Genomic DNA, 26,804 nt, shown 5'->3' on the forward strand with positions numbered 1-26,804 from the left:
AGTTTCCGAAAGTCATGTTCAATTTCCGGTGAAAATTTCAAATTTAGAACATTATATACAAGTACTTTCGATTTTTATTACTTTTTTGGGCGTTAATGCTTCCATGAAATGCCGAAAGTATAAAAACTGCAAATGTCAATAACCTACTCATGAGGATTAATGATAAACAGCCATTTAAGGGTAATCAATAACTTGAAGTTCAAAGAACCATAGACAAATGAAAAACCCTTCAGCTGAACGCATTTCCGAACAGCAATCAGATCATGATCGGATTAACCCGATCATAGTTTACGAAAAATCCTAATTTGTCAACTACTAAATAAAACTAACCTCAATTTGTCAAAACTTTTTAAACATTTTTAGTTAAAAACAATGCCTCAAGATTACGATTCAAAAATTAGTCTTCACTTGGATATAAATCAGGGCTTAGATAGGTTTGTTTTTATAATCAGTATGAATGTAAACTCGTATTTTCTTTAAATTTTTACTTCTTAGACTTTTTCTATATGTATTTCGTTATGATTTACTTTAATTTTAGGTTTCTTTCGATCGAAAACCAGTTTAAAATAACAGATAAAAATTGACGCTCCGACCTATTTCAGTCTTTATCAAAACATATTTTGATAAAGACTGAAATACCTGTTATTTAAATTGTAATGTACTTTTTTTTAAATTTATTGCAGAGTAAGGGAATTGGTTCAGACTCGTCTTATTGAAAGTGGTTGGAGAGATCAAGTAAAATTGGCGTGTCGTAAAGCGATTTTAGATAACGGAGAGAATCGTGTACCAACAGTAGATGAGCTCATAGCTCAGATTACACCCAAAGCTAGATCCATGGTACCAGATGCTGTAAAAAGAGAACTTCTTCACGAATTAGAGATAATACTAATAAATGTTGATAAAACAGGATACAGTAAAGGTTTTTAAATAAAAATAATGGTATTAATTGTAAATAAATTTATTTATAACTCATAAATGTGTAATTTTATTTCAAGATTAAAGATTCGTTGGTAATAAAAAAAAACAGTTTATAATTCATCTTTTTTGTTATTACAATCACATTTTTCCATCTTCTTTTGCTCAATAAACTCCATATCTTCCAAAATTTCTATATTACTGGTGATAATTTTACTAAATTCATTAAATAAGTGGAAATAATAGCAGAATATATTTTTTGGTAACAAATTCTCATTAACAAATTTTTGTGCATTCGAAGCTATCTCTTTAGCTTCCTTGTCGTTATTTATAGCCCATTTTATTTTTTCAATAAGATCACTGATGTCACTTTTAACGGGTACATAATGAACATAAGGTTTTAAATCTTTATAATAATGTTCGAAATACTTCGATTCTGGTTTGAAAACTAACGAACCACCAGCTAGTAAATACGGCATTCTATATGTTGCTACTGTACCATCAATAGCTAACTGATACTTGTACTAAAAACAGGAAGACTTAAGGACGGCGAAACAAAATGTTTTATAAATAAATTCCATAAAATTGTAATTATTGGGGTATAGGAGAGACAAAGACATCTTTCTGTACTATTTTTTAACAAAGAAGAAGAGGAAGTCAAAGAAAAGCTGTCTACGAAATGTCAAATAGGATATAGATGAAGTAGGAAGGATTGAATAAAGAGAAATAGCAAAAGACTCAAGGAAATGGGAGGGATAGTGAAGTAAATTGATGCCAAGCGTCTAGAAGACCCATAGAGCTGAACTATAACACAAAGAGCAAGATTATTAGGGACACATTGCAAAGAAAAAATAGCTACAAGAAATTAGGTGGGATATAGATGAAGTAGAAAGGATCGAGTAGAGAGAAGGATAAAAAACTGAAAGAAATGGAGAAAATAGTGGAAAAGATTAAAGCCAAGTGTCAAGAAAACCTGTAAAACTGAATTACAACACAAATAGTTCGAATACAAAGAACAGGAGTTAGGACACATTGCAAAGAATTGTGAAAATGATGCTTTAGGGAGAAGAAGAAGAATCCCAAAGAAAAACTGGCAAGTAGCAAAGGACTGCAGGAAATGAAGAGGAATAGTGAAGATTGAAGCCAAGGATCTAGAGCTGAATTATAACACAAAGAACCAGATGGTTAAGACAAATTGTCACAGCAGAAAATTGTGAGGATGATTACTTACTTGGAAAAATTTGAAAAACGATATATGTTCAGTCTTTGGTCCGTAAATATGTTCCTGATCTCTATAAAAGAAGAAATTAGTTAAAGAAGCATTAATTAAATCCGGATATTCCTTGGAAAGTTTTATCAATTCTAATCTATATTGGTTAGAATCTCTACCTCTCCAAAATAATTTGGGTATTCGGGTTTCCCATGGGCCATCAGTATTACCCTGTACTGAGAGTACATCCAGAGTTACTCTAAAATAATTATTTCAATATTTATGTAAAAATATACTTTGAATGTAGAAAAAATTCGTTTTAACGAAAACCAATCAAACGATACAAATTTCAGACCATCGAAACGAAATTTGAGGGAAGTTACATAATTTTTACATACATACTACACACAGTAATGGAGAAATAAATTGTAGAATTACCTTAGTACTACGAGCAGGAGCGTTCGCCCTCCACATGAAACCATCCTTCTCGGTACAAAAAAAACAATGAATAAATAATAAGAAATCGAAAAATTAATATTTCCAATAACTTTTCTGTCATTTCGTTAAATTTTTCAACGCATTTAAGTTCACAAAACAAAATTTTGACACTTTTTTGACCAATAAAAAATCCAAAAACCACAAACTTTCCGGATTTCTCTCCCATAATTTATACTTGAAATTTTTTTTAAAGAATGTCGTATTTTTTCGAAAAGTATAAACAATTTGTGAAAAAAAAAATAAATAATAATAAATTAACATAAGTTAGGTTAGAAATTTCTCAAAATTTTTAATAATTTAAGAAAATTGTTTGAATTGTTATATTTCGGTGTCAAATAGGGAAAAAAAGTTTTAAAATTTTGGTTTTCAAACTCTATGGACTATTTTTTTTATAATTCTTTGTTACCTTCCCTTAATACAGGTCTCTGGATCCGCCACTGGCTCTCAACGGTTCACATAATTTTATTTCTACATGTTATTTACTTTAAATATAACTCAAAGTATCCCTAACCTAACAAAAAATCACAATTTTCCTCAACAATAAATTTTTGTAAATGTTAGAGTGAGATTTACCCTATTTTGGTGTTCAGAAATCGAAAAATTAGTATTTTGTATATTTAGTATATAAAATTCAAACATTATTTTGATCAATAAAAAACCTCAAATTCTCCGATTTGTCTCTCGAAAACTGTACTCAAAAGTCGTATTTTTTTTCGAAAAGTAAATACAAAGACGAAAAATAAAAAAACACTATTGAATATCATGATTTGAACAATGTTTTCAACTTATTAAGAAATTTGCGCAATTCCTAACCAAAACTAGGTTAGGATTTGTTTGTTATTGATAATTTTTGCTCATCTTTAGAACATTCCAGAAACTTTTTAAAATCCCTCGTATTTAATAAAACAATTTCTACAATGGACTATTTTAGAATACGTGACTGACAAGTCATTTTGCCCTAGGTGGCACACAAAACATTCATTCTACATTTTGTAACGTAACCTTGTGTTTCAATTGTGAGTTTTTTTGTGTTTTTAGTATTGTTATTTTTCATTATTTCGACAAAATGGATGGAAGTGAATATAGAGTGTCCCATAAAAAATATAAATGTTTGTACTAGATTGGTTTTCTTCTACATCCCTTATAACTTAACTAATGTATTATTTGACCTTGAGAAGTGCCGATATAACCAAAAAATTATAAACAATTTTGACCCCTATGCTTTTCTTGTTGAAGGCGTCCGTTTCAAAGCACTTAAACTCACATTTCTTCTGATTTCCGACAGTACATTTAAATGCTTTCTATTGGTTAAAACGGAAGGAAATCAGAAAAATGATACGCTATCTCGCTCAGAAAGCGATGAACAATTCACAACACGATGATAATAAGACATTTTCGAATAATTGTGCATGAGATTAAGGATTTAATAATAAAAATCTCTCCATTGTTTACAAATACAACAAGTATTCGAATGACATTGTATGTCAAAAAATAAAAATGGCCGAAATGTTAATGATGTCTTTCTGGAAAAGGCTAACAACAAATCCTAACCTAAATAAAGTTAGGTTAGGATTTGTAAAAATTGTTTAGAATATTAAATTCAACTGTTTCTTTATTTGAATTGTGTTTTATTACGTATTTTTTGAAAATATACTACATTCCTCAAAAAAGGTGACAAATAGATGGAAAAAAAGTCGAGAAAAATTTTGGATTCTATGGTTATAACATAAATCTCATTTCCAAAATTTTTACCGAAAGAGAACAAAGGAAATAAAAATAATCATAATAAATGGTACAAATACCACCCAAAAAAGTTTATCTTTCATTTAATTTTGGAGTTAATTAAAAAATTTTGTAATATATTCGTTTCTTCGACTGAAATTTGGGCCGTTCAGTAGAGAGAAGTTAAATTGAGTCAATTACCATCAAATTTGTGTCTAAAATCGATTTTTGCTAAACCAAAATTAAACAAAAACTTACATTACCTTCCCAAATTCTCCAAAGTAGATTCGGTTATATCATAAGTGGGCATTATAATATCAAAGCTATCAGTACTGCCGCACCAAGAAAAAATTGGATATTTTTTCTTTAAAGTGGATAATGGCCAATCGCCCAAATTCGAAAAAAACTCTACATCTGGTAAAACTACTTTTCTAGTTAATGATAACAATATATTATCTACAAATATATTAAAACCAACATATTTCCCATAACATTTTCTGTATATTTTATTATTTTTAACTATGTAATGACAGAGGCTTACAGAGTGTGGTTGATTAAATCTCTCTATAATCTACAAATAAAAATCGTTTATTTTCGTATATTCAATCGCTATGTAAAAATATTTACTTCTTTTCTCTGTTCCGTCCAATTTATCTTCCTAAACACACTCAATTTATCATTTATAAACTTTGGTACAGACCCACACTCCCACGCGTTTAATGATTTGTTAATATTTCGCGTGGGACAAACGCAATCATCCGATTTAACAGGAGAATTTATTAAATAGGGAGATTTTGCTAAATGTTCATTATTATAGGTGACAGAAATTTTTAAATAAGAGCATGTTTCATATAATTTATACCTTACAATGTAACTGTTATCTTTTCTATCAAGAACGTTAGTCCATATACGACATGGTTTGTTATTCTTTGTTTTTCCATCCACGACTACCTGTAACTCTGTATTTTCACCAACTGTACTCCTAAAATGAAAATAAAGTTAGATTTAACATTGTAGATATAAATTTCGGAAAATACTAAATAATATCAATTAAAATTAACGTATACTTACCCATTGTTGGTTATGAGATTAACAAAAAAATATCTAGCTGGCATTACGATCTTTTCCGGAGATAAACCGGGGCCCCATATTTTACCTAATTGGTCACTACTTTTAACAGTAGTTGAACAAATAATAAAGAGTTTCATTAAAACAAAAAATGTAGTAAAAAGTTTCATTCTAATAAATATTGTAAATTTGTATTTTAAAAAACATAAACTTTAATAAATATTTTCAATTTAAAAACTGTTCCTACTATTTACACTTTTTGTTTATATCCGTTTGATTATTGACATAGAGTGAAAAATAATAATTTACTGCGTTCGAGCTTTGCACTGCGTAATCTATTATGCTATGTTTATATCAATATTATTCGTGATAATTTTTCTATGCGATATTATTAGAATTTATAAATATATATTATATAATACCTTCAACTTTTTATTTCTAGCACTTTTTTATATGTATTTTATGAAGATTTGTCTTGTTTCTAGGTCTCTTTCAATTGAAATTTTTTTTTAATATATAAAATCTTGACGTTACGAACTACTTTGGTCTATTTTTAGAAGTAATTTCAATTGAGGAAACCTATAATCAATACATATCATCATTAAATATTCTTTAATATAAATTAAATTTTGAAAACTGATTTTGGATCAGATATATCACCTATCAGCTGATTGGGGATTCTACCCAAAACAAGATTTTGATGAGAATTTTTGGCGGAAAATTTAAATGTAAACTCAATTTAAAAGAAGTTTATTTTTACTACTTTAATAATTTATTTCTTATAGGTTTTTTTATATTTATGAATCTCAATTTAATTATGTAATATATTTTAGATGTTTAAATAATCATTACTGAGTATTTATCAGCAATTCATGACATTCACGTATTTCACAACAAAGAGCTATTTTTATGGCGGAAAGGCAAAAAATTATAAAACAACGCAAGGCTCAATAGCATATTACTCACTTTGTTGTTAAATTTATTAAAAATAACCGTTTAGGAGGTTAATAATTTTGAAAATTCTCTTTCCGAATTACAGCAAATGGGATCCGGATTACTTTCCGAACGTTTAATTATAATTTGCATTCATTTGTTTGAAACTTATATTATCTGATCGAATCCGGAGGCAGAAAATGGAACATCGCATCTTACCATATGACTTTGACAGAAAATTATCTGGTGATCAACAAAAATAATCCAGAATATAAATCAATTAGATAATTGATATGAATAATAAAGTGTTTCAGCATGGGGAGAATTGAATATTATGTTCAAAAAGTTGTAGATTACACTTCAAGATATAATTATTCTAATAGTTTCTATTATTCTCCTAATAATGTTATAGGCAAATACGAACATTATCCTGCTTATGGAGATTTTCCCGAAGCTTATTGTTTGGTAAGTAATATAATTTTCTCGTCATAATGTGCTTATAACAAAATCTCGTAACGTTTTTTGCCATTTAAGTATAATTATTATAATTAAATTAAACTCATTCACAGAGACATTATGGTAATTGGTTGAAATGTAGTGAGAAGCTTCAGCCAAATTACAGACCTCAGGATTACGATCCTTTGGGAGCTCAAGATTATATTATCGTCCAGTAAGATGATTTTTTCTAAATTTGGAAAAATTATACTACTTTGTTAATTTATTTATAGATTTGAAGGTGCTGTTCTTCCAAAAGATATATGTGTATATGAAGTATTTAATCCTGGAGCGGTAGTTAGAATTTGGGGTAAATTATTATTTAGGACTGATAGACCGTGGATATTATTATGGGAAGGCGCACCGGAAAAACTACCTCATAATGCTAGAAAATTTCATCCTAAAATTCGAGAAGTCAATTACTTAATAAAGTATATATATATATATATATATATATATATATATATATATATATATATATATATATTTATTTATTTTAATAATAGATGTGATTAAATTTCATTTTTCAGTACAATTCGTTTGGAATTTAACCAAAGCCATTTAGAATATCATTATTCTATTGAAGCTATTCTTTTGGGAGGGTATAAACCTGCTTCGCAAATAGAGAAAGCTATAATGTCGAGAGGTATAAGTTCTGTTCAAATAGTGGAACTTGAAGCATCAAAAATGAATATTTCATGTGTAGATGAACAGAACAACAGATTAGATTGTTTTTCATATTTACCGGTAAGTTTGAGAAAGATATTTATTATTTTTAGTTTAATATATAATTATCGTTAGAGGGTAAATTTTTTATGGATTATTTCAACAGGTCTGATAAAAAGTTGTTAATCAAAAAGGAGAATCTCTTGATGAAATATATCAAACAGTTTTCACATTTGATGGGAATTTTTTAAACATAATAACATTTTTTTATGTATTATTACATTTTAAACCTTTTTTTTTAGAATTTCCTTACAATTATTACTAACTAGGACACAGTTTCATCTCATATCGGCACTTTATGAACGTTTTTTCAGACTTCTGATACTTTTTAAAGACTTCTGACAATAGTTACTGCTGTCTAGGGCAATACGCAGGTCTCGATTAAATTCTGCTACTCAATATTTAATTGTTAATAACAAAGGAACATTCTCACCCAGAGTAGAATCTAGTCCAGTTTACATATTGGTTGGGCTAAGGCCTCTCAAATAAAAGTATTGTATCACATAACGATGACCAATTTTTTCCATGCTTACAAATTGATGGCTGCTAAACAAATACTAAACTACAAAAATTTTTGTCAGTAGTTGATCATGCTCCACTTTTCCCCATGTACAAAAAACTAAGTCAACTTTTCGAATTGTAGAATGAAGTTATTTTACATATTTTCCAATATTTGGATTTGAAATCTTTAAGTAGATGTTCGAGAGTTAATAAAAGATGGAATTTTATAACTTCAGACGCTATTTTGTATCAAAATTTAAATTTAAAGGTGAGAAATTGATTTCGTAGTTGATCAACATGAGCTATATATAAATTTGTATGGTTTTTTCAGCCATATTGGCACCTTGTTAACTGTGATACTATAAAGTGTTTTATGGATAAATCAAAGACGTTGAAAAAATTAGATTTGTCTTGGTGTGGTAATGATATCGATGGTTTCGATCAACTTGTCGCAATGTAAGTTTATTTTTACTAAATAATTTCGAAATTTAGACAGTTGCGTAATGATTGAAGGGTGCGGAAGGAAAATGACTTACAGGAGAGACTTTTTAAACTTTAAAATGCTTTTTAGGACACAATAGAATATGTATAATTTAATTTTTGGTTGCAATCTGTTCATTTAAAATTTGAGAACAAAGTGACGTGCTAAGAATTATTAATTTAATACATTAACCATTGAAATTTATTTAAAAAAAAAACTATAACAAACAATTTTTCTTTTAAAAAAATTTAATCTGAGGTTTGTCTGTGTTTATAACCTATGGTAAATGTCAGGTTGATTTTAATGATTTGGATTTTTTATTATACTTTACGTTTATTTATCCACATAACCTAAAATATTCCACATTCATTGGATTCATAGAATTACTATGTCTATGGTTGGATTTTAATATTTGAAATACAAACTAGAAGATTGAATGGAAAAAATTTCGATTCCTCAAATCGATTTTTTCAGATTTTTATTTGATTCGATATATTTTTTCAACGGCGATGTTTTATCAAGTAGTAGTAAACTGAAAAATATTAATTTCTGGAAAATCGATTTTCTAAAACTTCGATTTTTAAACACATTATTCAATTGATTTCGATTAGAAAATTGATATATTCGTAAAACAGCCATAATTGTGGTTTTACATCGGAAAAGGATGAATTTATATAAAATCGATCTTTGAAAACTTTGAGTTTTTTAACTCATTTATTTAGTATTCGGTTAAAATCGGTAAATTTTTCAACCATTTACGTTTGTCGTAGTAAATACAAAAAAAAAAATAAACTTTTGAAACTTCGAGTTTTTTAACTTAAATATTTATAATTCGATTAAAATCGTTAAGAAAATCGATATATTCTTCAAACATTAACGTTTATGGTACTAATTCGAAAAAAAATCAATTTTTCGATAATCGATCTTTTATAACATCACGTTTTGTAATTCATTTTTTAGATTTCGATTAAAATCGATGAGAAAATCGATGTATTCTTCAAACAATCAACGTTTATGGTAGTAAATCGAAAAAAAATCAATTTTTCAATAATCAATCTTTCAAAACTTTGATTTCTTTAACTCATTCATTCAGATTTCGATTAAAATCGATAAGAAAATCGATGTATTCTTGAAACATCAACATTTGTGGTAGTATTTACGAAAAATTATCAATTTTTAGATGAACCATCTTTTTAAACTTCAGGTTTTTTAATTCAATTATTTATATTTCGATTAAAATCGATAAGAAAATCGATGTATTCTTCAAACAATCAACATTTATGGTAGTAAATCGAAAAAAAATCAATTTTTCAATAATCAATCTTTCAAAACTTTGATTTTTTCAACTAATTCATTCAGATTTCGATTAAAATCGATAAGAAAATCGATGTGTTCTTGAAAAATCAACATTTGTGGTAGTATTTACGAAAAATTAACAATTTTTAGATGAACCATCTTTTTAAACTTCCGGTTTTTTAATTCAATTATTTATATTTCGATTAAAATCGATAAGAAAATCGATGTATTCTTCAAACAATCAACATTTATGGTAGTAAATCGAAAAAAAATCAATTTTTCAATAATCAATCTTTCAAAACTTTGATTTTTTCAACTCATTCATTCAGATTTCGATTAAAATCGATAAGAAAATCGATGTATTCTTGAAACATCAACATTTGTGGTAGTATTTACGAAAAATTATCAATTTTTAGATGAACCATCTTTTTAAACTTCAGGTTTTTTAATTCAATTATTTATATTTCGATTAAAATCGATAAGAAAATCGATGTATTCTTCAAACAATCAACATTTATGGTAGTAAATCGAAAAAAAATCAATTTTTCAATAATCAATCTTTCAAAACTTTGATTTTTTCAACTCATTCATTCAGATTTCGATTAAAATCGATAAGAAAATCGATGTATTCTTCAAACAATCAACGTTTATGGTAGTAAATCGAAAAAAAAATCAATTTTTCAATAATCAATCTTTCTAAACTTTGATTTCTTCAACTCATTCATTCAGATTTCGATTAAAATCGATAAGAAAATCGATGTATTCTTCAAACAATCAACATTTATGGTAGTAAATCGAAAAAAAAATCAATTTTTCAATAATCAATCTTTCTAAACTTTGATTTCTTCAACTCATTCATTCAGATTTCGATTAAAATCGATAAGAAAATCGATGTATTCTTCAAACAATCAACATTTATGGTAGTAAATCGAAAAAAAATCAATTTTTCAATATTCAATCTTTCAAAACTTTGATTTCTTTAACTCATTTATTCAGATTTCGATTAAAATCGATAAGAAAATCGATGTATTCTTCAAACAATCAACGTTTATGGTAGTAAATCGAAAAAAAAATCAATTTTTCAATAATCAATCTTTCAAAACTTTGATTTTTTCAACTCATTCATTCAGATTTCGATTAAAATCGATAAGAAAATCGATGTATTCTTCAAACAATCAACATTTATGGTAGTAAATCGAAAAAAAAATCAATTTTTCAATAATCAATCTTTCAAAACTTTGATTTTTTCAACTCATTCATTCAGATTTCGATTAAAATCGATAAGAAAATCGATGTATTCTTCAAACAATCAACGTTTATGGTAGTAAATCGAAAAAAAATCAATTTTTCAATAATCAATCTTTCTAAACTTTGATTTCTTCAACTCATTCATTCAGATTTCGATTAAAATCGATAAGAAAATCGATGTATTCTTCAAACAATCAACATTTATGGTAGTAAATCGAAAAAAAAATCAATTTTTCAATAATCAATCTTTCTAAACTTTGATTTCTTCAACTCATTCATTCAGATTTCGATTAAAATCGATAAGAAAATCGATGTATTCTTCAAACAATCAACATTTATGGTAGTAAATCGAAAAAAAAATCAATTTTTCAATATTCAATCTTTCAAAACTTTGATTTCTTTAACTCATTTATTCAGATTTCGATTAAAATCGATAAGAAAATCGATGTATTCTTCAAACAATCAACGTTTATGGTAGTAAATCGAAAAAAAATCAATTTTTCAATAATCAATCTTTCAAAACTTTGATTTTTTCAACTCATTCATTCAGATTTCGATTAAAATCGATAAGAAAATCGATGTATTTTTCAAACATCAACGTTTATGGTAGTAAATCGAAAAAAAATCAATTTTTCAATAATCAATCTTTCAAAACTTTGATTTTTTCAACTCATTCATTCAGATTTCGATTAAAATCGATAAGAAAATCGATGTATTCTTCAAACATCAACATTTGTGGTAGTTTTTACGAAAAATAAACATTTTCTAGATAATCGATCTTTCAAAACTTCGAGTTTTTTAACTTATTTATTCAGATTTCGATTAAAATCGATAAGAAAATCGATGTATTCTTCAAACAATCAACATTTATGGTAGTAAATCGAAAAAAAATCAATTTTTCAATATTCAATCTTTCAAAACTTTGATTTCTTCAACTCATTCATTCAGATTTCGATTAAAATCGATAAGAAAATCGATGTATTCTTCAAACATCAACATTTGTGGTAGTTTTTACGAAAAATTATCAATTTTTAGATGAACCATCTTTTTAAACTTCCGGTTTTTTAATTCAATTATTTATATTTCGATTAAAATCGATAAGAAAATCGATGTATTCTTCAAACAATCAACGTTTATGGTAGTAAATCGAAAAAAAATCAATTTTTCAAAAATCAATCTTTCAAAACTTTGATTTCTTTAACTCATTCATTCAGATTTCGATTAAAATCGATAAGAAAATCGATGTATTTTTCAAACATCAACGTTTATGGTAGTAAATCGAAAAAAAAATCAATTTTTCAATAATCAATCTTTCAAAACTTTGATTTTTTCAACTCATTCATTCAGATTTCGATTAAAATCGATAAGAAAATCGATGTATTCTTCAAACATCAACATTTGTGGTAGTTTTTACGAAAAATAAACATTTTCTAGATAATCGATCTTTCAAAACTTCGAGTTTTTTAATTCAATTATTTATATTTCGATTAAAATCGATAAGAAAATCGATGTATTCTTCAAACAATCAACGTTTATGGTAGTAAATCGAAAAAAAAATCAATTTTTCAATAATCAATCTTTCAAAACTTCGAGTTTTTTAATCCAATTATTTATATTTCGATTAAAATCGATAAGAAAATCGATGTATTCTTCAAACAATCAACATTTATGGTAGTAAATCGAAAAAAAATCAATTTTTCAATAATCAATCTTTCAAAACTTTGATTTTTTCAACTCATTCATTCAGATTTCGATTAAAATCGATGTATTCTTCAAACATCAACGCTTATGGTAGTAAATCGAAAAATAAACAATTAAAATCGATCTTTTCAGATTCCGATTTAAATCGATATATTTTTTAAACGGCAACATTTGTGGTAGTAAATCGAAATCGAAATTCCTAAATCTCGAGTTTCCTATGTTTCAATCATTAAGATTTCGATTAGAACTGATCAAAATAATCGACTAAAAGCTCGATTTTTTTTTTCAACTGTTCAGATTTTGTTCGAATCGATTTAAAAAACTTGATATACACTCCACACCATTTAATTGTTCATTACTTTCTATAACAACACACATAGAACTCAAAGTAGGAAAATTTCAAAGTGAAAAATGTTTTTAGATTCATCGGAACGAATCAGAAATTTCTCACTCACTTATCTTTAGCGAACTGCAATTTTTTAAATTGTCAGATCATGTTGGAAACGTCCAAGTGTGGAGAACTAGTAGGTAACATATTTCCACAATCAACATACTAATAAATGTTGAAATTGAAATATTCTCGACGTCCTCATACGAATTTTCTAATTTTAGATTTAAGATTGAATAATGTCAAATCGTGTTTCACCATCAACTTCTCGTTATTGACTAGCTTGAATAAGTTGGTTTGTTTGGATCTTACCTCGACCAATATTCACGATTGTCACGTTATATCGATACTTAAATCGAACCCGCATTTATCTGTTATTATTTTAGGTAAGTTTCAATCAAAATAATCAACATCCGCGTTTATTTTTTACTAGTTACGGTCTCGAATAAACTTGAAGAGGTGTGTGGATCTATATTAGCCCCGAATCTTCTAAAAGGACCGATTAAAATGATAAATTCTTCTCCATTTAATGCTATCTTTTGATTCCTGTTTAGCTCGACTCTAGTTCAGTTCGTTTTTTCCAGTTTTTTTGCTATTCCTCCATTTCCTGTCCTTCGCAACCATACATCAGCGTTGGTGGTTGGTGTTATCACCCAATTCTTCCTTCTGGTCTTACGATTGTCTCTCAACATCACTCAATAAATCGTGTGACTGACACACAGATGGCGCGGCCATTGTCGAATCCATATGACGTTAGCAATGGTTTCAAACGTGTTATCCGGACTCTGCTCGATCGAAAAGAACAATTTGTTATTTGTTTTACGTGGTCGTATAGACACCGACGATGGTGAATGTTCTGATCGACCAAGTGATGTTATTACTCCAAAACTTCACGATGAAAAAGCTTTTTTCAAAGTGGGCGCCGCGCAAACTCACAGTCGATCGAAAACAACAACGCGTTGATGATTTAAATCAGTGTTTGGCCATGTTTACACATATTTTTCGTGTCGATATGTGGCAATAGATGAAACATGGATCCATAACTTCACTTCGGAATCGAAACGATCATCATCTTAGTTGACTGCAGCCGGTGAACCACGTCCAAAGGCGCCACAGTCAGCTGGGAAGGTAATGGCTTCAGTATTTTGGGATACGCATGGGATATTGTTGAAAAGGGATCGTTTGAATACGAAAATCAAAGAAAAAACCGCTGTTTCACTAAGACAATGCACCGAATCACAATTCGACGGCAACGATGGTTAAATTGGTTGAATTACACTTCGAATTGCTTCCTCAACCACCGTATTGTCCAAATCTACCCCCCAGTGACTGAAAGGAAGAAGGAATTGATGAAACTGAAGCTTATTTTGAGTTAAAAGACAAATCCTTCTACAAACACGGCATCGAGAAGTTAAAGAAGCGTTGGAATGATTGTAATTGCTCTTGAAAGAGATTTTTTGTGTTTTTCTTAGTTAGTCGTACGATTTATTGAGTGACGTTAACTCTTCAACACTCTTCTTTTCCAATTCTTGTATTTGCACAGTTATTTCTTCTGGTTCGTTTGATATTTTCATTATTTCTGTCTTTCGCATCTTTATCATTACTCCTCCACTTCTGTATTCTATTTTGTAGCCCTTCTTTTATATTATATATATTAGTAGATCGTTCGCATACATTATTTCGTTTTTTTTTTAGATTATTTTCTACTTCTTCGTTCACTTCTTTAGCTATTTCTTCCATGACTAGAAGAAACAACAACAAAGAAATTGTACCATCGAAGATTTTCTCTAAATCAACTTCTGCATCGTAAATCCCACTGTCTGTATCTGTTATTTTTTCTGTTATTTGCATTTTCGTCTTTATCTCATATTACATTCCCGTTGTTTTACCTATTTTTAGTTTTTCTGTCGCCTTTATCATCTCGTTCTTTTTCATTTCTAGTTTCGGCTCTGCACATATTGCGCTTGTTTCTATTGTATATCCGTCTTCTATTTCTGACTGTTCTTCGTCTTTATTTGCTTCTATATGTACCTTCCATGTGTCTAATAGTCCAGTTTTAATTTTACCATTTGTAGTTCTCGAGTTGCTTATTTCTCCATACTTTTTCCGAACTCTTTCCAAGACTTATCCTTAGCTTCTTTCATTAGGTTTTTCACTTTGCTTTTCTCTCTTTTATTTCCATTTATATTCCTTCATTCCACCAGTGTGTTAGTTCCTCTTGGTTTGTTGTTTAACTTGTTCCGCATACCTCACTAATTAGCTCCATCAATTTCGGGGATTTTGTCTTCTAATTTCATCATTCCTTCATCTGTTCTCTCCTCGTAATGTTTCTTTGTGTCTTCTCTTCATAGCTTAGCGATTCTTATAGACTTTTATCGTTTTTTTTTTTCAGATTTATGCGAAAATATCCAACGGTTAGATCAAGTTGTCGATACTGCTGTGGAATATAATAAGAAATTGTCGACATGGAGTTCTTGGAAAACGTTTTCTTTGACTGCCGAAGGTGTAAAGCAATTGAGCAATTGTCATAATTTGACCGAATTAGATCTTGGTTGGTGTTTCGTTAACAAAGATCCTGGGAATTGTTTGAATTATATCGCCGAGGGATGTCCGAAATTGAAAAGGTATTTATAATATGTATGATCTATATTTTTTTATATATAGGTACTTAGAAATCTTTATCCGTGGTTGTTGATGATAATTTATGATTATTGTTGCCTTTGGCATATTTTACTTTACGTAATGGTCATTTACGAAACTCTATTTAGACGTCTGAAGGTTCTCTATGTCGATTCCTCACCAAGACATATTTTTTTTAATGTTACAGTACTTTTTAAACCTTTACCAAACATTTTTCTGTAATTAGTACTATCTAGGGTATATTTTTTTACCTATTAGCTCTTTAGGAACCTTTTTCAATACTTCTGACTATAGTTATTGCCGTATAGGGCGGGTTTTTTTATGTTCTAGTACCTCACAAACCTTTTTTATAATTCTCCATAGTTTTTTCTATTCGAGGTACGTCTTTTTTATGTTTTAGTACTTTCAAAACCTTTTGTTGGCTATTATTCTACAATTATTGCTCCCTAGGGCACATTTTTATAAGCTTCTGACAATAGTTATTGCCTATAGGGCGGTTTTTTTATGTACTAGTACCTCACAAACCTTTTTTATAATTCTCCATAGTTTTTTCTATTCGAGGTACGTCTTTTTTATGTTTTAGTACTTTCAAAACCTTTTGTTGGCTATTATTCTATAATTATTGCTCCCTAGGGCACATTTTTATAAGCTTCTGACAATAGTTATTGCCTATAGGGCGGTTTTTTTATGTACTAGTACTTTTAAAACCTTTTCCAGATAGTTTTCTGTAAAGAGTACTATTTAGGGTACATTTTCGTTTCATCTCAGCAATTTACAAACCGTTTTGCAAATTTTTTATAGTTTTTTCTATTCGAGGTACGTTTTTTTATGTTCTAGTACTTTTTCAACCTTCTTCTAGTTGTTATTCCATAATGATTGTTCTCTAAAACACATTTTTTTACATATCAACACTTTTTCAAAACTTTCGTCGATAATTATTGCTGTATAGAGCACGTTTTTTATGTAGTACTCCTTTTAAAAGCTTCTCTGGAAAGTTTTTTAAAGTTAGTACTCCCCTGGGCACTTTTTTGTAACATAACATCTCTACAAATCTTTTTGTAGGTATCCAACAATCCCCTATAGTTCTTTAGGTCTAGGGCACGGTTTTTTCATATAATAGTAACTTTTAAACCTTTTTCAGGCTTTTTTCTATAATTAGTACTATCTAGGGTATATTTTTTTACCTATTAGCTCTTTAGGAACCTTATTCAATACTTCTGACAATAGTTATTGCCGTATAGGGCGGTTTTTTTATGTACTAGTACTTTTAAAATCTTTTCCAGACTGGTTTCTGAAAAGAGTACTATTTAGGGCACATTTTTGTTGCATCTCAGCAATTTACAAACCGTTTTGCAAGTTTTTTCTATTGAAGGTACGTTTTTTTTGTGTTCTAGTACTTTTTCATCCTTCTTCTAACTGTTATTCCATAATGATGGTTCTCTAGAACACATTTTTTTACATATCAGCACTTTAGGAACCTTTTTCAAAACTTTCGTCGATAATTATTGCTGTATAGAGCACGTTTTTTATGTAGTACTCCTTTTAAAAGCTTCTCTGGAAAGTTTGTTAAAGTTAGTACTACCCTGAGCACTTTTTTGTAACATAACATCTCTTTACAAATCTTTTTGTATGTATCCAACAATCCCCTGTAGTTCTCGAGGCCTAGCGCACGGTTTTTTCATATAATAGTAACTTTTAAACCTTTTTTAGGCTTTTTTCTGCAATGAGAGTACTATCCAGGGCACATTTTTTTACATATCTGTCCTTTACAAATCTTTTTCAAGACTTCTGTCGAAAATTATTGCCTATGAGAAGGGCTTTTTTATATACTAGTATTTGTAAAACCTTTTCCAGACTGTTTTCTGTAATAAGTACTATCCAGGGTACATTTTTTTACATATCAGCCCTTCACGAACATTTTCAAAACTTCTGTCGAAAGTTATTGCCTATAAAAACGACTCTTTTATGTACTAGTACTTTTAAAACCTTTTCCAGACTGTTTTCTGTAATAAGTACTATCCAGGGCACATTTTTTTACATATCAGCACTTTAGGAACCTTTTTCAAAACTTTCGTCGATAGTTACATGCTGAATGGAGCACGTTTTTTCAGTAGTACTACTTTAAATTTTTTTGCGAACAGTTTTTTTGTAGTTAGTACTACTCAGGGCACATTTTTGTAACATATCATCACTCTACAAACCTTTCCGTACATGTCCAAGAATTGTTTATAGTTCTTGCTGCTTATGGTGCGTTTATTAATGTACTAGTACTTTTAAAACGTTTTCCGGACTGTTTTATGTCATCAGTACTACCTTGCCCACATTTTTCACATATCAGCACTTAAGGAACCTTTCCCAAGACTTCCGTCAATAGTTGTTACTGTATAGTGCACGTTTTTTATTTGCTAGTACTTCCCAAACCTATTCCCCACAATTTTTGCTGCTGAAGGCACATTTTTAAGTACTAGTACTTTTTAAACCTTTTTTTTGTCCCACCTTTTCCTGGTACACTCTGGTGGCATGTAAGCCACATTAGGGTTACTTTGTTTTTGTTAGCTAGCGCTTTTATACTCTGCCTTAAAAATGGCTAGTGACGTTCCTAGAGTTAGGAGAGCTTGCATTTTGGTCAGGAAATGCCCAGTCCTGATCCTTACGCTAGATTCGAACCGTCTGTGTACCAGAAAGCTTGCAGAAGATTTTTGTTGATCCATGATTGGGGGTCGTTAATTACCACTTCCAATGGGGTATCTTCTTCCAACATGCTATGCATTTGGTCCATCGGTTTCAAGATTTATTAGCTCTAGAATCCTTAGGTGACCTGGAGTAGCGCTTCTAAGGCTGTAGTAGGACAGGTTTGCCTTCGAATCTTGTTTAGTTTTTTTCTGAACTGTCGTTTTATTTAATGAATGACTCAAATTATTGACGCAGGAATTAAATAATAAAAATGTTATCGTAGATTGATATTATCAGAATGGAGAGGACTTACGGACAATTTGATAGCACCGATTTTGAAATCTTGTAAAGAACTGACTCAATTAGATTTCCTCGGTATCAAAAATATCTCTAGTCAGATTTGCGAAAAAGCCCTAATGTCTTTACCGAAACTGCAATTGCTAGATTTGTATTATTGCGATTCCATATCGATGGAAGAGGTACGTAATCCTGCACGGTTTCCTTCCTATCCTTGACAGGATAACATTTTTCTTTCAGGTGAATCTTTGGAGACAGAAATATCCTCACGTAACTATTAAGGTATTTAACGAGTGCGATTGAAAATTTATTTGTTGTTAATTAAAATTTGTTTAATTAAAGTGTTGAGTTGAAATACATTTTGGAGATTTTAATTATCGAAAACAGTATTTATATTGGAACACACTATATATTAACAAAAATCAATATTTGTAACTTTCTATTCAAAATTTTTTTATCCACTCAAATTCTTTTTTGTTATCATTGCTTTTATAAACAATGTGGCGTCCAAATTACTTAATTATTTGAATGAAACCAAAGTTACAGCGAAAAGAAGGAAATTCTATCTAGCAATGTTCTACTTGGGACTCCAGTTTTCATTCTCCTTTCATCCATTTTCCCACTTCTTTTCTATCAATCTTGTCTTTCACTCTTTTCACTCTTCCTACGCTACTCGTTGTAGCCAAGTGTTCCTGGTTCTTCCTTCACCCACAAATTTCCTCCATTTCTTCAAAAATTTCTTTGAATAACTTCCATGCTTCTTCTTCTTTTATTCGTTGCTTTTGATCTCAAATTATCTTGTATCCTTTCCTCTCCTTTCTTCTTCCTCTATCTCCAGTATTGTTTTCACCAGTGTGTGATTCGAATTAGAAGAAAAAACCCTTCACGAGGCACTAACATATATTTATACAGATATATATAAAAACTTCTACAATGTAGTATTGCTCTGGGTTGGCATTTTGCAATCTTTTAGAATATTTTGAGTCTTGGAAAAATCTACAACGGAATCTTGTAACACCAGAGGTTGTACGTCCAATGTAACGAATTTTCCTATATCGAGAGTACTAGTACTACCTGTAATATAAAATTTTGTTGATGTAAACTCCTAATAATAACACTTATAGGGTAAAAAATAGTAAAATCAATCCCTAACAATCATTTTTATAATCTAAATAACTAAAGTTTGTGTAACCTCAAAATAGTAATAACAAATACGTGAAAACGAGATTTTGTTAATATAAATCATCTTTTTTTTCTAAAACTAACACTTACTAGGTGAAAAATGGTAAAATCAACCACTAACAATCAATTTCGGTCACTGTTTTGATCATCTAAATAACAAAAGTTGCTATAACCTCAAAATAGTAATAACAAATACGTGAACACGAGATTTTCTTGAAAAATAAAATGATTTTATATCAATTATAAACATAAATCACTTATTTACTTATAGACGACCTAAATCACTCTATATCTAATTCTACCAAAAATGACTAGAAAGTGACTAATTTTACTTTGGTAGTTACACAATTGTTTTCGTCTTCTTTTTTGACATTAAACCATAAAACTACTCAAAAAAGTGAATCTTCATTGTTTATCAATATTACAATTACTTGTCAGAAAAAACTTACTGTAACATAAAATATTGTTACTTACTTCCTTCGGATCCAGTTTTGTCAATTCTCGGCATTAGATAATCCGGTAATTGTGGAAACGTCAGATAATTCCTCATATCTGTTTCCAAACTGTACAAACCATGTCTGAACTTCGTTATAGAGAATCTAGACGTTGTTGGTACCATATTATAATTGTCTTTATAGCACATGTCATCCGTGGGTTGAATACTTTGATATCCGGGATGATCTGTCGAAGTGAAGTAATCAGGTATACCGTCCAAGGTTACTTCCCCGCTCATTATTATGTCTATGGGGTATTTGGGTGATTCGTAATAAGTAGGGACGTTTTCGATAGCTCTCAATATTTCTTCTCCTTGAAGTAGTTGCCTACAATACTGGACAAAGTATCAATACTGAAAATGAACCGTAAAAAAGAAAATTTTTGTAATATTCAGTTGTCAAGAATATATTTTGATGACGTCCTGTTTAATATAAAAATTAATAATATCAATATATCCAATTAGACACTTTTTTACCCAAAAGCAACAAAAATGAGTAAATTGTTGTGGTATTCAGTAATCAAGATGATATTTTGTGACGTCGTCCTGTATAATAAATAAATTAATAATATCGATATTATCTAAATAGACACTTATTTACCCGAAAGCAACATATTTGGTGTCCATCCAAGGGGCTGGAGCTAATGTAATAAAAAACTGTGTAGAATTTTCTTTGTGTCTTCCAATATTTGTCGTACATAAAACGCCTCTCCTGTCATGTGGAATTACGTAATTCTCACAAGGCATTATTTTGTTTGTTAAATTCCAACCTCCACATTGAATCCAACCGCCTTTCACAATCCTGAAATTGAGTTAGGCAGAACTGAATACAGGTAAGTAGCTTGTTTTAACACATAAAAGTTAGACAATACACAATTCACATGTGTATAACATGTTGCGATTGGTATGTCGTATTGACACGTAATATATATGAAGTTAGACGTAACATAATACGGTTAAGTATGGTGGGTTGCCACCTTTGACACATAACATATGAAGTTAGGCAAAACACAGTTCATATAAGTATGATGGGTCCGTGCTGACATGTAAGATATTAGACATAACGTATTACAGTTAAGTATGGTGGGTTGCCGTTTGTAGTTACCATGTTACGTATTTCTCATTGCGAATGAAAAATAATTGTTACCTATGAATTGGCGTTCCTGTATAACCGTCTTCCATGTCTTTACATCTTTCGAGGAAATTTTCAGAAGCTAGAGGAACCAAATCGTTATATAACTAGAATATTATTGATTTAGAAATAAATTTTTGAGATTGAAATTCAATTTACCTCGAACATCATTGAACCGATCACTTGGTTATTAATTGATATCGTCAAATAAGCTATCTGCCTCTAAAATGAGTTATTTGCTTGATTCAAAATGAAAATTGAAGGATACCTGTTTTAAAAAAATAGGAATTTCTGCTTTTTTCGACTTACGTATTTACCCATTATGTTTCTCAACATTTCCACGAGATGGCACCTTCCCATTTTATCCAGGTCTAAGTTCAAGGAGAAATGATATTTCTGTTGGAGATGGTTAACGAAATCCGTATCATCTCCTAAATAGCTATCGTTTACGAAAACCATCACTTGTTTTTTTAATGCCCATATTTTTTGGCCGTAAGTACGTTTCATCTGAAAAACGAGGGAATTCCACATTCTAGTTCCTTGAATATTTTGAACTGTAAATGATATACGAGGATGGTCTGAGAAATACCTGACTCCACAAAAAAAAACAAAAAAATTTTGGAAAAAAATATATTTATTTCTCCACGTAATCTCCTTTTAGCACCATACACTTTTCCCTGCGAGGTCCCGCGCCCCATCGAATAGCTGCGTTCGCGCAATAAGCAATACAAAGGTGAACTTTCTTTTGAGACACCTCGTACAAAACATTTTCAAATTAATTGATTAGTGGTGTTTATGGTTTAAAACGTTTTAAAAGTTGATGTAATGAATAATTTGTTACATAATTTATTCGATTTGTACCTTTGTTAAGTATTCTTCCCATTCTACATTAAACATTGGTTTAATATTCGGTTGCTCATACAATTTCGGGAAACTTCTGTATAGTTTTATAGCTAAGAATCTACATCTTTGAAACGATGGGCTTGTTACTATACCAGAAATAAAAAATGTTTCTTTTTTAATGGCTACTTCTTCCTCATCTTTATCCATTTAACTACAATTTATTCGATATTTTCAAGTATATATTTTCTGGTTGATATTTAATTCGAAGTGACGTTGTTGACATATGTCAATAAAATTATAAAATTCAAAAATATTTTATTTGACACTTATCAAGATATTTTTAAAAAAATGTTTAATTCACAAAATATTTATCCAAAGGATACCAAATATATGAATACAAATTTATTACACTAGATAATGGTTATAAAAATTTAATAATAAATAAATTTAAACAATGGATAACTATATGCGTCATGATTGAAACGAATTAACGTTAACGTGTTTTGTATGTTTAGTGAAAGAATCGAGTGATATTGAGAATCGAATAGCACAAGAATGAAATACTTTTCAAAAATTATAACAAAATTTGAATAAAATGTGTATCAATTTTATGATTGAATTTCTAATAATCTCAATTATATAACATTTCTGGTATTTTTATGCAGCAAATAGGCGCCGACATCGTAAGAATAATCGATCATAAAGTAGAATCGATCAATCTCCGACTCTTCGAACTAGAGTACAATGTCAATATTCGTATGTCATTTTCATTTGTTTATATTATGTTAATATTATACAGATTTTGTGCTTCAACTCTTTAAATTGTATTTATTACCAAAAAATTGTTTTAAACCAACGAAAAAGTTGCTTTTTAGTAGTTGAAACAATAAAACAATTCATAAACATCAAATTTATAAAAGCAGATATTAGAAATTTGCCAAGTTTCATCGCATTGATTGTTTAAATGAAATTGTATATTTGTGCTGATTTGTAACATTGTAAGAATGAAGAAAACGTTATTATTAAAAATAATAATTCAGTAAGTAATTGTATTTAATTGATTTTCATAAAAATACATTAGTTTTACTAGCTACCAAGTTTTAACACGTTGACTGCAGTAATTTTCACAATTTTGTTTAATCGCATTTTATTATTAAAAATGCTAATTTAAATACAAAGTTATCATCGTTATGTGTAGGTAATGTGAGCTTTTATTCCTTATTTCGATTATGTAACAAAAATTTCTTCGGGGAGTAAATTATGAGTTATTTCATAGTTGTTAGTCAACGAGTTAACCATGTATGTGGTGTATTTACTATTCTTATCTATACATTTTGAGACAATTTACTGAATTTTTTACAAATATATTAGAAATTATAGTACAAAGATGTTTATTTCGATATCTATTAGAATAATTACTGGAAATTTGGGATTTTTTTTTAAATTGTGAACTAGTTTATTTTCAATCATTTACTGAAATAGAAGTAGGGAATCTAAATAAAACGATTTAATAAATCTTAATTTTATATTTTACAATAATAAATAAACTTAAAATATATCAGTACGGCCTCCACACCGAAGGATCATTTTGGGATTGTGCGGTTCGTTCCGATTCTTCGATCCTTAAAGGATCCACGTGTGCGTGCACTACATCACTATTTTGCACCGTTTCTACCCTTTGAGGGTTCGTCAGAGCATTACTATCCGTTAAATATTGCTCGCCCTTAATATAAGGTTCGTTTTTATAAGGATCGAATTTATCACTGGGTGCGTGTAGATGAAAATGTATTTGGCTTTGATTCACAGTCGAATAAAGGGAGGGATAAACCACCATCGTCGGCGGATTCAAATACTGTTGTTGGTTGTAGGTGTGATTGTAATAATTGTTGTTGTACGCCGATGGGTTCGCCGACCAATTGTTGGGACAATAGGAGTTGTTGTCGGGATACCTCGTGCTTATCATATCTAAATCTGATTTGGCACTGTTGAATATCGGCGGCGGTGACGTCAGGGACGTTGTGATGTATTCGTTCGAACTCGAATCTGGAAGAACTTTAAAAAAAAATTATTTTCTCAAAGTTGACTCTATTTAAATTTTTACCATAAAAAATAAACCATACACAATATCATCAAAATTTGATTTTGTAATTAAAAATAAACCGAATAATAAACAAAATAATAAAAAAGTTTATTTACCTGTCGGGAGGTGTACGTGAGTAGCGTACGTTGAATCTTGATGCGGGTCATAATTTGTTTGCGGACTATACGGGGCATACGAATTTGTATATTCAGGCCAAGTACTCGAAGGACAATGTGTCGTACTGCTCGGGTTGTCATCTGAAAATCATAAATATTAATTAGTGAATAAGTTAATTAATACATTTTATTGCTTGGTAATGGTAGAAAATGAGAATAACATTATTTGCAAAAGTGTGAAAAAAGTAAATAATTTTCAAGATAAAAAACAAGTTCCGGCAACAATGTAAATACGATCATATGTCGTTATAATATTTTTTATATCTGTTACATTTAAATATTCAGTATAAAACTGCACCTCAAAAGTTTAAAATATATATGAAAAGAAACTATGACGAATAAAATTTTTCTTTTATGTGGGTCGATTTATTAATTTTGGTTAAAGATTTTTCAAAGAATCGTATATGAACCACGTTTAACATACAATGTCTTATCGTAGCAACGTCTTTTGAATATTAAACATGGCGGTAAGTCCGCCACGATTATTATATTGAAATGATGTGTCATGACTTTCAATTTTCGTTTAACGAAGGTCAGACAATTTCTTTATTTTCACCTTTTACCTCGTTGGTATTTATAAACATCATAAAAAATTATTTTCTTTGAAATTTAAGTGACATGGATTGCTAATTTGGTCGAAAATTGCAAGAATTAACGTCAAAACGATCTTACACGACTATTCACGATTCGCTATTCCCTTAACCACTTTTAAAAGAATTGAAAATAATTATTATAGTCTTAGATTTTTTATTCTTTTCATGGTATCGAAATCAATTTTTAATTCCTAAAAAAATTAATCATAGTATAAATGTAAATATTCTTGATAATTGAGATACAAAAAAAAATCGATTGAATTCCCTTGTCAAATATCAAACAAAATTACGGAATATTTCACTTGGTAACACCAATGTTGCCGGTTCTCAATTTATAAACAATAATATATTTTGACGTGTTCATAAAAGTTATTTTCTCAAAACTTTTTTTACATATAGATATATAAATTGTATTATCTGCGAATAAATCTCAGTGGTCGGTATACGATTTATCCGTGTTGTAATAATAACAAAAAATAAATATAAACATTGAGAGTTCCATTATAGAAAATACTACAGATACAAGATTCATTCACAATGGGCATTCGAATGACGTCGATTGAGAAAAATGGTGGTTTCTACTTGCAACTGATTGAAAGTCAGTGAAGCAGTAAATTTATCTTACATTACACAGTAACGGATAGCAGTAGAATATGGATTGAATTTCGGTTGCAGCTTTACACATCAGCGACTCGTTAAATAAGATGAACTCGGCATTCTGATTATATAAAATATATATTTACTCACAAATCAAGCAAGAAAATAATATCAATGACCGATACAGACTTCGCATTCCTACAAGTATTTTTATAGCATATAAATATATAAGTTGTAATATGATATGGTGTATAATAATAATACTTATCAATAAATAATTTAATATTTATATTATATACTACGTTGTTCAGTTTAAAATCTGTCATTATTTTTCTTTAAATTGGATTTCAAAAGTGTTATTTACACTATTAAATTTGGTGTACATTACGTGGAGAAAGTTTAATAAATGACAGTTGATTAGAGCGCCACCAGATGTAGGTACAGGAATTAATTATTACAGGGGGAATACGAAAATGTGGTAATTTAAATTAGAGGTAAGTGGATTTTACAATTTTAATAATGAAATAATTAAAAGTATTTTAATGTAATCATAATTAAATATCTCGTATCTTTTAATTGTTATTTCACATATTAATAACTATTGTCGTATTTGATATTGAAGAGACTGTACAAAGAGTTATATTTGAATTACATATAACCGAAAAAATTGATTCTACCCGATCTAGTTTTCTCAAAAAATGGTTTATAAATGAGGTAAAAAATACTCAAAACTATTATTTTCTGAATACCAGGGTCCAAAAAGTAAAAACGTTATAGGCCGAGTTTTAAGCTGTTTTTGAAGGCCATACGCCTACATAATTGAGACGGAGACTCATCATTTACGACCGTAAATTTTAGGCAGGTGAACTCAACCTGCTTATTTTTTTTTATTTGGTCAGAAACTTTCGAAACACCC

At 29.4% G+C, this 26,804-nt stretch overlaps 5 protein-coding genes across 8 annotated transcripts in view; 2 read left to right on the forward strand and 3 right to left on the reverse strand.

Annotated features, from left to right (window-relative positions):
• Positions 1–293: 293 nt before the first annotated feature.
• Positions 294–1,034, forward strand: LOC130447381 (enhancer of yellow 2 transcription factor-like). Its single transcript, XM_056784180.1, has 2 exons — positions 294–434; positions 684–1,034. The coding sequence occupies exons 1-2, from the start codon at positions 373–375 to the stop codon at positions 925–927; spliced, it is 306 nt and encodes a 101-aa protein (XP_056640158.1). The 5' UTR covers positions 294–372; the 3' UTR covers positions 928–1,034.
• LOC130447364 (protein O-glucosyltransferase 2-like) lies at positions 941–5,723 on the reverse strand. 3 transcript variants are annotated; one of them, XM_056784168.1, is made up of 6 exons: positions 5,417–5,723; positions 4,973–5,327; positions 4,609–4,916; positions 2,305–2,384; positions 2,147–2,207; positions 943–1,439 (listed from the first exon to the last, which is right to left on the reverse strand). In XM_056784168.1, the coding sequence occupies exons 1-6, from the start codon at positions 5,581–5,583 to the stop codon at positions 1,424–1,426; spliced, it is 987 nt and encodes a 328-aa protein (XP_056640146.1). In that variant the 5' UTR covers positions 5,584–5,723; the 3' UTR covers positions 943–1,423. The 3 variants fall into 3 exon arrangements, with proteins under 3 accessions (XP_056640137.1, XP_056640129.1, XP_056640146.1); XM_056784159.1 differs by lacking the exon at positions 2,305–2,384 and having other exon boundaries at positions 941–1,439; XM_056784151.1 differs by having other exon boundaries at positions 941–1,439; positions 2,147–2,384; positions 5,417–5,722.
• A 599-nt stretch (positions 5,724–6,322) lies between these two features.
• LOC130443753 (F-box/LRR-repeat protein 4-like) lies at positions 6,323–19,151 on the forward strand. Its single transcript, XM_056778539.1, has 11 exons — positions 6,323–6,811; positions 6,916–7,016; positions 7,075–7,272; positions 7,372–7,588; positions 8,211–8,336; positions 8,400–8,524; positions 13,216–13,322; positions 13,407–13,568; positions 15,575–15,806; positions 18,779–18,974; positions 19,033–19,151. The coding sequence occupies exons 1-11, from the start codon at positions 6,662–6,664 to the stop codon at positions 19,093–19,095; spliced, it is 1,677 nt and encodes a 558-aa protein (XP_056634517.1). The 5' UTR covers positions 6,323–6,661; the 3' UTR covers positions 19,096–19,151.
• On the reverse strand, positions 19,099–22,723 carry LOC130443756 (probable inactive peptidyl-prolyl cis-trans isomerase-like 6). Its single transcript, XM_056778554.1, has 7 exons — positions 22,461–22,723; positions 21,909–22,106; positions 21,759–21,821; positions 21,615–21,706; positions 21,069–21,269; positions 20,449–20,795; positions 19,099–19,866 (listed from the first exon to the last, which is right to left on the reverse strand). The coding sequence occupies exons 1-7, from the start codon at positions 22,647–22,649 to the stop codon at positions 19,721–19,723; spliced, it is 1,236 nt and encodes a 411-aa protein (XP_056634532.1). The 5' UTR covers positions 22,650–22,723; the 3' UTR covers positions 19,099–19,720.
• Positions 22,724–23,953: 1,230 nt separating this feature from the next.
• The window catches only part of LOC130443763 (runt-related transcription factor 3-like), a 66,765-nt gene continuing 63,914 nt past the window's right edge, over positions 23,954–26,804 (reverse strand). The window contains exons 5-6 of one of the 2 annotated variants that reach the window (XM_056778566.1): positions 24,639–24,779; positions 23,954–24,494 (exon numbers count right to left, since the gene is read on the reverse strand). In XM_056778566.1, the coding sequence (XP_056634544.1) occupies positions 24,001–24,494; positions 24,639–24,779 (635 nt within the window). In that variant the 3' untranslated portion in view covers positions 23,954–24,000. The remainder of the gene's footprint in view (positions 24,495–24,638; positions 24,780–26,804) is intronic. The other variant, XM_056778575.1, reaches the window with a different exon arrangement.

Source organism: Diorhabda sublineata, chromosome 1, assembly GCF_026230105.1.
Source record: "Diorhabda sublineata isolate icDioSubl1.1 chromosome 1, icDioSubl1.1, whole genome shotgun sequence".
Classification (NCBI taxonomy): Eukaryota; Metazoa; Arthropoda; class Insecta; order Coleoptera; family Chrysomelidae; genus Diorhabda; species Diorhabda sublineata.